The sequence below is a fragment of the Python bivittatus genome, unplaced genomic scaffold (assembly GCF_059951505.1).
Source record: "Python bivittatus isolate LINGU-HERP-01145 unplaced genomic scaffold, Pbiv_v1 ctg000650_np1212, whole genome shotgun sequence".
Lineage (NCBI taxonomy): Eukaryota > Metazoa > Chordata > Lepidosauria > Squamata > Pythonidae > Python > Python bivittatus.
The window spans coordinates 2,055,446-2,071,320 of record NW_028277093.1 but is presented as its reverse complement, the minus strand read 5'-3'; the positions used below and the strand labels follow the sequence as shown (position 1 = coordinate 2,071,320).

The 15,875-nt window shown below is 44.4% G+C and overlaps 1 protein-coding gene across 1 annotated transcript; it reads right to left on the bottom strand.

Annotated features, from left to right (window-relative positions):
- Positions 1-6,275: 6,275 nt before the first annotated feature.
- Positions 6,276-14,760, bottom strand: LOC148214488 (vomeronasal type-2 receptor 26-like). The gene is made up of 5 exons (XM_088151362.1): positions 14,599-14,760; positions 12,136-12,948; positions 8,826-9,050; positions 7,944-8,070; positions 6,276-7,201 (listed from the first exon to the last, which is right to left on the bottom strand). Exons 1-5 carry the CDS (start codon positions 14,758-14,760, stop codon positions 6,276-6,278), a joined length of 2,253 nt encoding a protein of 750 aa, XP_088007488.1.
- Positions 14,761-15,875: the final 1,115 nt, after the last annotated feature.

Genomic DNA, 15,875 nt, shown 5'->3' with positions numbered 1-15,875 from the left:
TGGCCGCAGGTGGCTCGTTAATTAGCGGCGCTTTCGGTTCCTCTTTTCCCCGCTAGCTACCGCCGGTGGATTCCGCGTGGTCTGGTTGCGAGCTTCCCTGCAGCCCCGTGCTTCCCTGAAGCCTCGTGCTGACCGAACCTGACACCAAGTACTTGGGAGGGTCCCTTCTGAGATGCTTTCTCCACCCCCACCCCTCTTTCAGATTCCGATTTCATTTAGCAGACCGTTGTCTAGGCTGCAGCTCTTCCTCCGGTCTCCCAAGGTCATTCTGACATAACAGTTCAGAGCTTGGCTGGGCATGCAGAGCTCTACTAGTCCTACCCTCTGGAGTCAAACAGGACTTTCCATTTCACAGGAATGTTCTCCACCTTCTTTCCATCACTGCTGTAGGAAGAGAAGTCCTAGGGATTCCCAGGCACAGTGTTGGGAAGTTTTTCCAAGTCCTGATGCTAGCCTCCCTCACTCCAGGGCCTCTGGCCTCTTCCTCTGGCACAACATGGTGTGGTATCTTATAGCTGTAGGAGAAGAAATGGAATGTCTGGGTCAAGGAAAGACTGAATAGATGAGGGAAGAGGGGTCTTTCTCTCCATCCAGGTTCTTTCAGCAAGATATTCAATGTTCTCATGACTGTGGGGACATCCCCAGACTTATACAATTGCTTGCAACATACTTGTGAAAGTTCCTCAACATCCCAAGCTTTAAACTGCAAGGCCCTGGAAGACAGTACAGTGGCAGCAGTGAATCCCTCCTTTTTGTCCTCATTGCTAAAAAAACAAAACAAAAAACTGATGCAACATAACAAAATAATGGTAAGGCCTGCTACTGTTGAAATGCACATTCTGAAGACCAGACAGTGCAATCAGTGTGATAAACAATGCTTCCTATAGAAAGGTGATGTAAAGATTCTAAACCCCTATCTGCTTTCTTTTTAGATTCAGACTGAAGGTAGTCCTGACTTAATGCCCATTTGTTTAATGATCGTTCAAAGTTACGACAGCCTCAGAAAGGGTGCTTTATGGCCAGTAAAGCATTTCCAGCCATTGTAAAACATTTCACCGCCCCACCCCTGCACCCTGCAGTCATGTGGCCATATTTTGGGTGCTTGGCAACTGGCTTTCATTTAGGACTGGTTGCCAAGCTCCCTGTGATCATGTGATCGCCATTTGCGATCTTCTCTACCGGCTGCCCCGGAAAGTCAATTCAGGGAAGGTTGCAAGCAGAGGGTGTAGAGGGAACCCTCTCAGTGGTGTGCAGGAACACAAGCCCCACAAAGGATTTCCCCTCCCTGGAAATGTGAGCCCCTCCTGCAGATTTGAGCTCCTTTCCTCCAGCCCCACAAAGGATTTCCCCTCCATCCACAGAGGGGAGGCAAACCCTTTGGCGGGTGTTAGGAATATTGGAGAGCAAAATGGCTGCCTGCCAGGAGGATTTCAGTTACACAGGGAGCTGATATCCTTCAGCAGACAGCTTTTTCACTCCATCCCCTTAATGACCCAAGAGATTGCTTAATGACCATAACCAGGAGTGCCCGATTGTGGTCATTGAGTGAAGCAGTCATGTGGGCGTCTTGCTTAATGACCACTTAGCTCAACGATTGTGATTCTGATCCAAATTATGATACTTAGGCGAGGACTACCTGCATTGCAAGAAATGTCCAGATTCTCAATATTCAAATGAAGATCAAGATCAATGTCTCCCCAAGATTATAACCTTCTTATCCTACATAGAACTTTGAGAGATCATTCTGATGTTCCTTGCTCTCTTCCTGACTTTAACTACAGGGTTTGTGTTAGGAATCTTCCTCACATACCTAACAACTCCAAAAGTCAAGGCCAATAACCAGGACCTCTCCTCCGTCCTCCTTGTTTCCCTCCTGCTCTCCTTCCCCACTGCCTTTGCTTTCATTGGCCAGCCAAGCAAAGTCACCTGCCTCCTCCAGCAGACAACTTTCAGTGTTAACTTCTCAGTCACTGTCTCTTCTGTCTTGGCCAAACAATCAGAGTGGTGTTAGCCTTCTTGGCTACAAAACCAGGGAGCAAGATGAGGAAATGGCTGAGAAAATCTGTCCTTTCTTGACGGCCTCTTGGGCTGCATCTTCATCCCCAAGTGCCACATCATCATTCTGAGGCCAGATCTGAATATGAAGGAGCAACCAATAAGTAAAACCCAAGATGGTTTGACAATGAATGCAAAATAAATCTGCAATAGGGTTAGTGCCTGACATTCATCAGTTAACCAGAACTGATTTCCACAAGATAGGCATCACCCACTTTTAGGGGTGGAGAACTAAAGACGAGCTGGGCAGAAGTAAAGGGAAACTACTGCATCCTTTTTAATGGACACAGGCTGTTCGAGCTCCTGCCATTTGAGTAAAATGCAGGGAGAGCCGAGCATAAACATCCTGCTGGTTTCATAAAAATGACATTGAAAACCACAAGATCCACCCCTTTTCCACAGCCCCCTGCTTTTGTCAGACTGATCCCTTTCCCCCTTTCCAGGAAGCTGCTGACACTTTCCTTCCCAGCTTTGCACATGGAAGTCTCATAAAAGTACCTGGGCCCAAACTTGCCAAATGTCTTCCCCCTTTGCAGAATGTCCTGAGCAGCCGAGACAACATTGGTTTTGCAGGCATTCCAAAGGGGGACGTGAATGCAGAAAAGCATCTAATAAAAAAATTAAACACAATGTGGGTTTTCAAAAACATTTAACCCAGTTTGGCCCAGCAGGAAGCATACCTATGTGCTTGGTGCATGGATTGTGGACAAGCTTTCAGAAGCTGGGTGGGTGGGACAGGGACTGTCATAGAGTGCTTGAATACATGAGTTATCATCTGAACCCACCCAGGTTCTCTGAAAAGGGAGGAGAGTCCTGAGTGAAGAATGCTTGATTGACGTTCTGTGTATTTCCTCTTTATGAAGAAAGATGAACAGGCAGGGGGCATGCTCTCTTAGAAGAAACCTCACACAGAGAGCACCATGCTGGGTGAACACAGGTAATTGACTGATGCGGCAAATAGAATTTACTTTCAAGGAAAGAATGGACTTTTTATGGTATATCGGAGGGGGAGAGAGACTGGCCTTGAGGCACAGGAGGAAAAGCCACAACCAAGACAATGGTCAGAGAAAAGAAATCTGAGTCTGGGCCAGAACGGTAATCTGGGAAAATGTTTCAGACGAGACCCTCCCTAGGTCTCATGAAGACAAAGGAAGGGAAGGGGAAGCACATTCAGACTTGCAAGATCCTGTTACTATCGCTTTATAGGAAAAGTAATATTGGGCTGCATGACTCCTAGTCTGGTCTGCCTTGAAGGGCTGACATACGGAAAGGCACGGAGAAAAGCAATATTGGACTATATATTGCATCTTATTGATAACTTTAGGTCACTTGGTCATTCTGGTGGGGAACCAGATCATAGTCTGGAAAATCCTTCCTCTCCCTAGTATTGGATTGAGCAGTGTGGTGTATGCTGTGCCACATGGAATATGGAATGCTTTCCTGATGAAAATCCACTTAGTGACTGTATTGCCTGTATTTAGATGCCAGGTGAAGATCTCTCCTCTCTCCTCTCCTCTCTCCTCTCTAGCAGGAATTTATTCTTTAATGCTTTTATCAGTATGTTCGTTAGTTAGTTTACAAACATTTGTATTGCTTTTATTATTGACTCAGTTTGAAATCTTGTTTGTGGGTTTAATGTTCATGAACTACTCTGGTGCATTTGCCATTTGGACTATGTAAACTTTTATACACACCCAAACACCAATCAGTGGGTGATGTCATTTGCTTATGAGTTATTGGGATTGCAGTTAAAATTCTCTTGGTGTTTTGTAGCCCCACAGTATCACTGAGAATGATTTTTGAGTAGAGGTGTATGTGTTTCCATCTGATTCTGTATAATGTCTTTTTGTTTTGCTAGTGTTTTTGTTGGAAAAGCAGATGTATATAATAGACAGAAGTCAAACATTTTACAGATGATCCTTGTTTAACGACTGCCTCAGACAATAACCATTCACAGTGATGACGGTGATGAAAACGTACCTTCATGACCAATGCATGCATTTATGACCTTTGCAGTGTCTCTCCCTTAATCATGTCTTTGCCATTAGTCAGTTAGTACAAGTTGTTTTGTGCCTCACCTGTTTTTTTCCTTTCCCCCTCCCCTCATGGAATGGAGAGATTGCCTAAACAGGCAATCTTGTCCTGAGCTGCTTTTCTCCACAGCACAGCACAGCGCTGCACATCCCTAAAAAGTGCTAACAGGAAGTTAAGAGGCTCAACTCTGTGATCTTAGTGGATTAGCACACTTGGGCCTGAGGCAGCTGCTGCCTGAAGTTGACAAGACTGTAATCAGTTTCACATGAAAGGCTTTTGTTTGCCTCCTAAGCGGCTCGCAGCTAGCGCCACTACAGAGGGTGCAAGCACATTCCTTTCGATGTGTATTCCCCATTGTGCAAGATAAGGAGGGTGGGGTCCCACAGGGGGTGGGGTGAGGGAGCCTTGGTGGGGAGCCTGGGGAAAGGCTTGGGAGGCTCAGCTCAGGCCATGTGCGAGTGCAGGAAGGCCACGGGTGGTGGTGGATTCGGCGGTGGAATTACCAGAGTGAGTTGTGATCTTCCCTGCCAGGTTCCCCAATGGCTTTGCTTGTGGGAAGCCAGCAGGGAAGGCCGCAAATGGCAATTGAGTGACCGTGGGATGCTGCAACCATCAGTGGGAGCCACTTCTGAGGAAGATGGAAGAAGGATGTGTGCCTGTGTGTGGGTGTGTGAGGAAGAGGGAAGGAGGACCTATGCACGTATGTGAGGAAGGGGGAAGGAGGGTGTGTGTCTGTGTGTGTATGGGAGGAAGTGTGTGAGGAAGAGGGAGGGAAGACAAGGTGACTGAACTTCCATTGGAAGAATTCCTTCCCTGTTGTTCTTTATTTGCTCAGGTCAAAGCACCCAAAGCCCATAATTCTGCATTCAAAAACTTATTCTCATAGAAAGCAAAAACTTTGAGCATTAGTGGCTGAGCCCTGCCAGAAAGCACAGCACTCTTTTATTTTGGGTCCTGGCAACTGCCTGGACGCGTCCCTGCAGTTCCCCTGCTGTTTTCCTGGCATGAATTCAGAAGACTTTGCCGTGGCTCCTGCCTTGGGCTAGAGAGCGGGACTGCCTTAGCCGCTCCACCCAGCTGGCTCTTCTCTTTCATAGTCGGTATCAACAAGCCGTTTGCGCCTTCCTCGTTCTGGAACAGTCACCTGTAGCTTTCCTAAGAAGGCACGGCCACATGAAGCAGCTTCCACCTGGCCTGAAACCCACCTGGGAGCTCAGCAGCAGCCCTGCCTAGACCCCAGCCAGGAAATTGACCCGGAGCTTGGCCGCAACTCGGCCTCCCAACCTGAAGGAAGCAGATGAGGAGCAAAGCCTGAGTGGCAGCTGAGCTAAGACTGCACCAAAATGGGCAAGGATTGAGACCCCCTTTAATTTGGAAGAATGTAAAATAATGATTGAAGAGTGCTAGAATTTCAAATGGAAATGGGCTCCTAATGGAGCTATCGAATATTCATCATTAGGTATACTTGGAAACAGGTAAACACATTCATCACTGACACTGGGTAGACCAGATGTGAACACCAAAGTTATGAAGATTAAACTACTTTTATTATAGGGTTCCGGTAACTGAATCCTGCAACTCTGAATGTGCCTCCTCCCTCCCTGACTTTATCGTAAAGAGAACTAGGGAAGGTCAGGTCTGAGATGTTTCTCCAATTACATTCCTGCTTTGGACTCAGATTTCTCTTATCAGACCATTTTCCAGGCTGTGGCTCTTCCTCCTATCTGTCAGGGCTATTCTCAGCCCATTACAGAAACATCCATCTGATTTTCATGAGTCATGCTTGGAAACAATCACTTAACATTCTTAGCCTCGGTGAGTTCTCTTATCGTGATGCTCCTTTGTATTCAGCTCCCATGGAATTGCCTGCAAGATCTGCTCTGACTTGGCTGCCCAGGATCTTCTCCAAATGGGACAGACTTGGCTGAGTTTGGGCAGAGCAACCTTTGCAAGTCTTCAGTCCACAAAGCTGGAGTTGGAACTTCGCTATGGTCCCCCTGTACCCTCAATGGGGAAAAAAGGGAGCAGTTACAATGGATTACAGAGGGTGAAGCAGTGATTCCTTTAAGCACTATGTAGAACAAATTTACTTCCCCACCACCCACAATCTTGCAGACTTGCTAATGCAGACTTAGCAAAAATTAATTGGCTAAATTAACACATGACCAGCAGTAAGTCTGCTGCAGTTATTTAGCCTTCACTTTCAAGCCGTCTCCAGTTGTTGCCGTTAGCTGCTCCTTTGTATTTAGATCTGGCCTCAGAATGATAATGTAGCATTTGGGGATGAAGATGCAGCCCAGGAGGCCAGCACTGGAGGCCAATATGGAGAAGACCTGCACGGCCACCATGTACTTGCCCTTGGTGCTCAGGTAGGTGGGCACAAAGGAGACCCAGACGCTGCAGAAGACCAGCATGCTGAAGGTGATCAGCTTGGCTTCGTTGAAGGCCCCGGGCAGGTTCCTGGCCAGGAAAGCCACCATGAAGCAGACGGCAGCCAGGAAGCCCATGTAGCCGAGGGCCCCATAAAACATGGGGACAGAGCCTTCGTTGCATTGCAGGATGATCTCTCCGGGCTGGGACTGCATGTCAGACTCAGGAAATGGAGGAGAGGTTCCCAGCCAGAATGTGCAGATGACAACTTGGATACCAGAACAAGAAAGAATAATGGAGTTGGCCAAGCTCTTCCCCAGCCATCTCTTCACCTTGCTCCCGGGCTTTGTCGCCAAGAAGGCCAGCACCACTGTGACTGTTTTAGCCAAGACAGAAGAGACGGCAACTGAGAAGATGATGCTAAAGACAGTTTGTCGGAGGAGGCAAGTGGTTGTCTTTGGCTGACCAATGAAAAGGAAGGAGGACAAGAAGGAAAAGAGGAGGGAGCCGAGGAGGACAAAGGAGAGATCCTGATTGTTGGCTTTGACTAAAGGAGTTTCCAGGAATTTAATGAAGATGACTAAGACAAAGGCTGCAATTAAGCAGAAGAATAGGGCGAGGGAAGTCAGGATGATCCCCAGAACTTCTTTGTAGGACAGGAAGGTTTGGATCTTCGGGAGACATCGATCTTGGGCCTTATTTGGATGCTGATCGTCAGGACATTTCTTGCAGTAGTCTGAATCTGAAAAGAAAGCAGATGGGGGTTTAGTTTATTTGTGTTGTCTTTCTATAGGAAGCATTTCTTTCCACACGGTTGTGTTATCTGATCCTCAGAATGTACATTTCGACAATAGCAGACCTGAGTAGATTTCTACAATTTGGAGCCAGCTTTGCAAGGAAGAGGGATAACAAAGCATTTACACTTGAGCACATGATCACATCTCACTTCTCCACTCAGTCCTGAAGAGACCCAGGCCAAATGCCTTGATTCTCCATAATCTTTCAGAAGATAGAAGATTATTGATTCTGGCTGATTTCAGTCCCATTGCTTGGCTGTGTTCATTATTAATTTGCCAGTTGGACTTTAATGGTGTCTCTTGCATAGCCCTTTTTCTTCTCTAGGTAGCCTTTGTACACCCTGCATTTAATAAAATTGCATCATGGAAGAAAATGCTAAGCCCAATCTTTGGCATTTCCATTTCAGGGGGATTTCAGTTGGGAATTTCTAGGAAGAGAAGGTATGGAAGAAACAGGTCCTGGCTTGGATCTTTGTAATGAAGGATCTTGGTAGATAAGGAGACCCAGAAAATTGCTTAGGTGAAAGAAGGACTAGAAATGTGCTGGACACAGCTCACATTCAATTCATATTTGACATCAGCTAATTCAGCTAAGCCCCTTTAGCAGGATTTGAAAAAAACCAGAATATCCTTAGTGAATCTGAGTGCAGTTCACAAAGTCCTGCTCCTTCTCCTGGGGACACCTGCCTTCCTGAGTGGAGATGGTCCCTTCTGCACACACGGAACAGCCGTAGCAGCAAAGGGGCTTTCCTTCCAGGACCACCTTGGCTTGTCCAGGGCGGCACCTTCCAGTACACCTGGATGGAGGGAGGGCCTAGCAAAAAGAAGATAATGAAGCAAAGTGGTTTAGATATTCAAGGCAGCTTTTGATAAAGAAAAGTGTGAAACAGAGGAGCAAACCCGGTGCCTGGGCATGAAACACAGAGGTAAGAAGTATAAGCATATTCAAAGTCCCCTTTGAACACCAGGGTTCTGGGAATAATTTGCTAGCTCCTATCCTTGATATAAGCATTGATCATTTTCACACTATTTCCATCTCAGGTGTGTTTTCCCTCTGTTCTCTGTCTCTGATTCTCAAGTTTAGAAATGATTCTGTACAGAACTATGCAGAATGACAGCTCTTCCTCTTTATTAACTTGATCACTGCAGGAGTTGTAAGCTTAGATGGTTTTCCAAGAGATCAGAGAAATTTAGATAGGAGGATGGAATTCACTCTTTGGGAAGGCAGGATCTTGTAAATGAAGCAGAATTCCCTGGGAGCACAAAGCCAGAAGGAAAGACACATCATGGCCTAGTGCCATGTGTGAACCCAGACATAAGTATTACTCTCTGAACCAAAGGACATGCTGGAAGGACTGGCAGTGGGTGTTGGGAAGGTCATTACAATTTCCGTGTCCTTTTCCGTTCCCTTCTTAGACTGCAAGGCTACAGAGACTTAAGGGTCAGGAGGGACACAACTTTATTTTCAGAAAAATAGGAGAGATCCCTCCCATATTTACATACCCGAAACAGGAAGGGGTTGGAATTTATTAGACTTGAGGGCAAGTGAGAAGTACAGATCGCACCTACCTGGTCAAACTGCCTGGACTCTCCATCCTGACTGAGGGTGAAATCCATCTCTGAGGACTCCCAACGTTGGTGTACTTTCCCAAACTTCATGGCACGTATGGACTCGTTGGGAAAGGCCACCCACTTCACAAGATCAAATTTTCCTTTCAGCTCCCCTTTCTCATCCAGATATATTCCTTCCATGGAAGTATTGTAGAAGTGGGCATCTCCTAGGAAAGAGTGGAGCTAAAACAACAGAGAAAACAACAGTCTCCAGAAAACGGGAAAGCAACGTGGATATCTTTTATCCTTGAAATAATTGTATTAAAATCTTTGAATAAAACAATAATAGATAGTATGAACTAGAAGAAAAAAAGGGAAGAAATGCAAGTAAAAAAGAAAAAAAGTATAAATGAGCTCTCCCCCCTTAAGAAAGTGACTTTCCACCCTCATCCTGGCAAGTATAAACAATTCCCTGATGTCTTCACCTCCTCTTAGTGAACAAATATAAAACTCTTCATCCCATAATCCATTTCTTACTAGTATTCAAATCAAATATGCAACGTCCTTCAATGCAGTTACCAGCAAAAGATCCAAACAAAGCTCTAAGATTTTAATTTTCATTAGCATATATAAAACTCAACATTCCACATCTCAACTCGTAACTATAACAAAATCCCTTTTAAAAGGCATAAAATGGTCCCAATATCCCAATATAAACAAAATACCTCCCCCCCCAGGTTTAACATGACAAAGAGAGACCATTATCCTTTACAAAAGACAAGCTCCAATACACAAAATTCCAAATAGCTACTGATCCCACTCAAATGCACATTCCAGATCTCCTCTTTAAGCCATAAGCACATCCACATTTCATGAAAATAAAGTAATCCCAGTATCCGAATAAAAACAGAAGAATAAAATTTGACATTAAAAAAAAAAAGAAATAATTTCTCCTTTAAAAAGAGAAGTTCTCCAAACTTCTTTACTTTGAAAACTGAGAAACAGTTAAATGTAAAACGAGTTTAAGAACTGCAAAATTAGGATTACATAAAGTTAACTATAGGGGCAAAGACTTTTACATCATATTAAATGTAAGCAAATCCAGTATATTTTCCTCAAGTAAATTTTGCTGCGTATCTCGTTCTGTAACATCTTCGTTTGGGACACAACATAGCTGACATTTCATGACACATATCTCTGCATTCTTCAAAGATGTCTCTGAATGCCATTATAAGTCCCTTGTCTTATAACTCCAATCTCAATAACAATTCTTCTTTCCCACAGATATACATACATTTCAAAGTCTTAATATTCAAAGTCCAAAACTCCATTTTCGGAAGCCTTAAAACTTTCTATGGCTAAACCCTTGTCTTACTTTTTGCTGTTTAAGTTCTTAAAGAATATAAAAGTAGATCTTCATACTCCTATGTTGAGAATTGAAAGCAACTCGCCTGTTATTTCCGAACTTCTCACTCTGCAAATGTCTAACTTCTTTAAAACAGTTTAGAGGCAATTTCCAAAAACAGTTAGCAAGGAAAGTGCATGAATAAGTTCTTTGAAAGGGGAATGTAGGGAATCTATGCATTAATATTTTTTTTGAGTGGGGCAAATCTGTGAAGTGTAACTTGAAATGGTAATTCGATTTGAGTCTTATTTCAGTTTGGTTTACATTACCAACTTAACTTGGAGTATTGACCCAAAGGGACTTTGACATTCAAATCAAATTGTCCAGATTGATCAGATTTAGAGAAAAATATTTCTGTATCTACACAGAATCATCAATTGCCCACATCATTTCAGAGCCATTGAATTCAATTTGGAAGTCTCATTCAAGCATTCAATCAAATATGAATTTAACCTTCAAATTGAATATTGTCATACCCTAGTCTTTATACATCCTAGGTTACGTTGGAGCCATCTGACACTGCATTCATGTTCCAATAGAAGAGAAAATTTAGAACAAAGTGAATAATATTCACTCTAGTTGTACAGACTTAGATGCCACTTCAGGGCTGGTTGTAAGACTGTTGAGTCCAAAGTCCAAAGTCCACACTGTAAAGTGTAGAAAATGATTTCCCTTGGAATCTTATCTAATTTTGACATTCTTGCTGAAATCTCAAAATTTCAGCCACTTCATTTACTGTTAAACAATGAACTTAATTGACTTTGGGACCCCACAGCCACCGTCTGAGAAGAGACATTCAGAGGCATAAGCCTCTGGCATCTGTGGTGGGTCTCAGTTTAAGTGACAATGTAATGGTTCACATACAGAAAAAGGTTGGAAACAGCTGCTGCAGTTCATGTCCCAAGACAATCTTATCATCCAAACCAATTTCATTCTGTTTTGGTTAGTTTCAGTCCTTTTAGGACAATATCTCAATGCCTGGAAGATGTCCTGCATCCAACAAGAGAAAAAGAGACCTGTACAACTTGGAAATTCATCATACTTGGCAACAGTCCCAGTTCTCTGAACGTAGGAATGTAAATACTATCCAGGAAGGAGCATCAGAAAGGGAAGAAGCCGCAGGATGATGAGTTTGAGTATGTGTTGTATGTAAGCTTCGCCCCGTTTGACAGAGAAACTCCCGTGACACGTGTGGTTCACAAAAGAGGTTTACTCATGCGTAAGGTAGCAGTCACAAGCAAAGCCAGGACTGGCTTGGTACATTTACATTACTCCTTTATAGTTGTCTCAATCCCCCCGCAGGCCCCGTTGCTAGGTTACATATTACAAATTAGATTGCAGATTGCCCCCTGTAATCCCCCGCTTCTACTGGAATGGCAGGTTCAGCCCAGTTCTCTTGTTTCTTTGATTGTTGCATGGTCGTTGCCTTCGTTGGGGCTTCTGTCGCGCGCACAGCCGGGAGCATCCCCTCGCGCGCTGATCTCTTCCTCAATTCCGCGGCTCTCTCCTTTGTCTATAGCGCCCGCGGCCCTCTGGCTTAACACAACGCATCTGCTCCAGATTAGTGAAGTGGCGCCAGGGGGCCCATTCATTAGCTTGCAGTTTCGCATTTCCTCTTTCTGCGCTAGCGCTCAAGCAGTGAAATTGACTAAAGCGCGGCTGGGCAAATTCCTAGGCGTGCAGTGCCAGCTGAACCTGACATTGTGTATTGTAAAAATGAATCATCTGTCTTCATGATCTATAGATCCAGCCCAGGAAACACCAGCAGTTGATCTTCCTCTAGGGAGATTCCAAAATGGAGCTCATTGGAAAGCTGGAAAGCTTCACCCCACCAGGACATCCACACTTACCTCAGCACTTGGAGTAGACATCAAGAATTGGCTGCCATGTTCGGCAGAGAGTTCTCTCATGGGAAAGCCATACCTGCCATGGTTGAATCCTTGATGGTCTCAGTCTCTTCTCACTGCCAGCTCTCATCCTTCTAGATCTGCTGGAACTTCCTGCATCGACGGCACGTACTACAGCCTGGACAAGATTGTAAATACTGTCCCTGTCCATAGACAGGGTGGTTTCAACAAACTCTTCTGGTGGAGTCTCCAGAATGCTCTCCTTGCACCTTATTCTCCCTTTGACAGACAATCTGTGCTTTGAATGCAAACATTTAAAGGCCTTTAGAAACAACTGTCCCATATCATGGAAAAATGCTCGAAAATCAACATTTTTTGGCTTTTTATCCTGATCAAGTACAAAAGAAAAAAAGCCATGGATTTGCCTGGAAAACAGAACCTCATAAGGGAGGTAAAATTGGAGGTCCCACAAAGCTGTTGTGATCCAGATCTTCTCCCCAGTGGGTACGCTATATTTTACCACTCTATCATGTAACCTTTTCATTGTACTGTAGAAGAAACGTATCTCCCCATAATAAATTAAGACGCTGACATTGTTCCACATATTAAATATTTCCAGGGGCAAAATGTCAGCCTCCATTGTCAGTCCTGAGATCATAAGGGAGAAGGCGGCGCAAATTGCATTCCTGTTTAGGATTGGAGTCAATGTCCTCATGAACCTTCCTCCGTTGTCAGTATCTGGAGCAATGAGGCCAACCCAATTCCATCCAAAATGCAGGATCAATTTGGCAATCACCTGGTAGAGATGTTCTTCCCTGGGGACCATCCGGTAGATGAATGGGAACTGAGTTTTATCATTCAGATCTTCAGAAACAAAACCATAACCGACCTAATGAAGCAAAGAGAAGGGGATGCCCAGAGAGGTGGGCAAGAAGGGAAGAGAGACAGGAAGATGCCTCCAGGTGAGATATCCATTTTGGCACCTTGGAAGCTCTCTAGGCTAAGCCCCCTTTCCTTCAAGTATGGGAAGAGGGGAAGCAGGAGCAGCAAAGGAAGCGAAAAGAAAGCTTTGGTTTCTCTTCCCTTCCCTTTCTTTACATACAATCAGGGTACCTCATTCCCATTCTTGTGGCTTATTGTTTAAAAAGAAGCTTTGCACTGAAGTATACTTTTACTAGAGTACAGCCAAGAGTTCCTCTTAATATCACATCTTTCCTGTTTTTATTTTCATGCATTTTTAAACAGATTTCCACCTGCATGCATCAATGTCCCTGTGTAGATGTGTTCACAAAACTAAAAAAATGGCACTATCATAGGCCAACTGAGTTTGGTTTATGGGTTGGTTCAAACCTGTGAGTTTACATTGGCAAGAAAACTAAAAATATTCCTCCCTCCCTTTGCCCCATGCCCAGTGGATGGATTGCTCATTCTCTCATTGCCCTGAGAATGACCAAAGGGCAGGTTGGTCTTTGTGTCCCTGATTTTCCATCAGTGAAACCTGAGTCAGAAAATGGTGTTTCCAGAAAGGTCTCTAGGAAGGGATGATTGACCAGTTTGAATGGGAAGGAGAGACCAGCTTCCTGCTCACCCCTTTGAAGAACGGATCTTACTTCTTTCTCTTATCTTCTCACTCTGCCTCTGAGTCTAATCATTTCAAATGAAGCATTTGAGGGCAAGGCAGGGTTTCCTGTTCTATCTGACTTCCTTTTTTCCCATAGAAAATCTCCAAGAAAAATGGAAGAGCAGCAGAAGGGCTGGTTCACAGCCCAACCCTAGCAAACCATCCATATTATGGTTTCATGCTGTTAATGAACTATTCTGAAAGCACACAAGACTGGACAAGGGAATAAGGATCCTGAGTTCAGGTGATGGACTGAGGGACCAGTTACAGATAGACTAAGTCCACAAAACATTGAACGTTAGAAGCATTTCAAGCATTGCCTAGTTGGCTGAGGAGGCGGTGGGCTTTCCCTGGTTGAAGGAGTTCAAGCAGAAGGAGGACAAGGATCACCCTCAAGTTGCTCCATTCAGAATCACTTGCGAAGTGTTCGTACAATAGCAATCTCCAGCGAGGAGAGTTCTGGGACCTGAGGGGCAAAACATCTTGTCCAAACTGCGGTTTGGCGCTTTTCAAAGAGGCACTGGGTTTGCCTTCTTCCTCTCTTAATTACTTTAGGAAATTCCTTTCTGTGGATTTCTTAGAAGTTAAGAACCTTCCGAAGGGCAATAGCCCCATCCAGTTCTGGGAGTCCATGAAGATGGGAGGCTGCCTCATGGCAGGAGACGGAGTTCCTGCGAATGGGGCAGGAGAACTGAACAGGAAAAGCCTTCTTTGGTAGCACCTCAAGAACCAGCACTGAACATAGGAGGACCCTGCATTTGGGAAAGATCCGAGGGAGATACATAATTCCCATTCTACTACTATCTGCTTGCACCTCTGCCCTTCCTTAAGCAGAAAGGAACGTCAATCTTTTCCATGCCCCTTTTGACTTGGACCAATGTGAGAATTTCCCCCATCTCAGCCTTCCTTGATTCATACCTGTGGGATCTTGTAGATGCTTGACAGGATTGAAATCTGCTTAGAAGTATCAGAATCCACCCCTTCAATCACTGTCAACAGATTGCTCCTTCTTCCACAGCTGTAGTTGGGAATATTTGCTTGTCCAATTGAGAGAAGGTCTGTTGTGGCCTCATAGGTCATCCTTATATCATGACAGGTATCATATATGTCGTACCCAAGAGTGAGATTGGATATAAGTTTGGGATTTCGGTTGACCTCCGCAGTGGCAAAGAGGAAAGACAGAATGTGCCAGTAGAGAAACTGCCATCTCCTGAATTAAAACAAACGTGTCATCTGGTCATTCTCTCATCATTGCAAATGTATATACGACATTTCTGGTGATTCAGCTTCAAGAGACTTTCTGGGCATTTCAGCCTTAGGGAAATTCATCTTGGATCTCAGATCCTGGAACTTAAGTATCTGCAGATCCACTATTTGCATGGCTGAGTATGTCTCCAAGGAGCAGGAGCTTCAGGGGTGTTACTGTTGGAAAAGGTTAGGGAGAGAAACGTTCCTACGTGGATGAAGAATTCAAAGGAGAATTCAAAGACTGTAGGGTAAACTCAAAAGTGAAAATAGCTGGGGAAAAGCAATGACAAATGTTTTCTCTATTGCTATGAAGAAAACAACATGGCTTGTCCATGAAGTTGCAAAGATTTGAAAGACACATCCTCTAATCACATGAAAAAATAAATAACGGATAGAAATCTTAGAGTGTTCATTCTTTTGCTGCATTGTGGAACAAATCGACACACTAAAAAAAAACCATCCAGGATCACATATGGCAGGTTCTACAGCAGACCAATATTGAATGCCAAAGATCAGATCCTTCCCCAAAGGGAAAGCAGGAGGAACTATTGAATTTGATTGTTCATTTATGGTTCCAGATCATAAATTGTTGTGACAGTGGGATTATGGTGGAAGCAATTTTCCTAGCTGAAAACCAGGAAATGGGACAATAATTGAAAAACTGGAAGGTTCAGCATCTATGAAAAGAAAACCAAAAGGGAGGACTTACACAAGAAGTCTGGTCCTGGGAGGCTCATGGAAGACTGCTGGTTTGAACACCGTAGGGGAGGCAGGCACAATCCCACCCACGTGAAGATCCCCCAGCCGGTAATAATTGTACAACCCACTCCTGTCCTTGATGAAATTCAGGGGGCATTTCTTCCCAGTGGCTGCACTGGGGACCAGAAGCAGAAGCAACAGCAGGAGCAGCTCTCTCCTCATGGGAGCCATTCATGGCATTTCAGAAA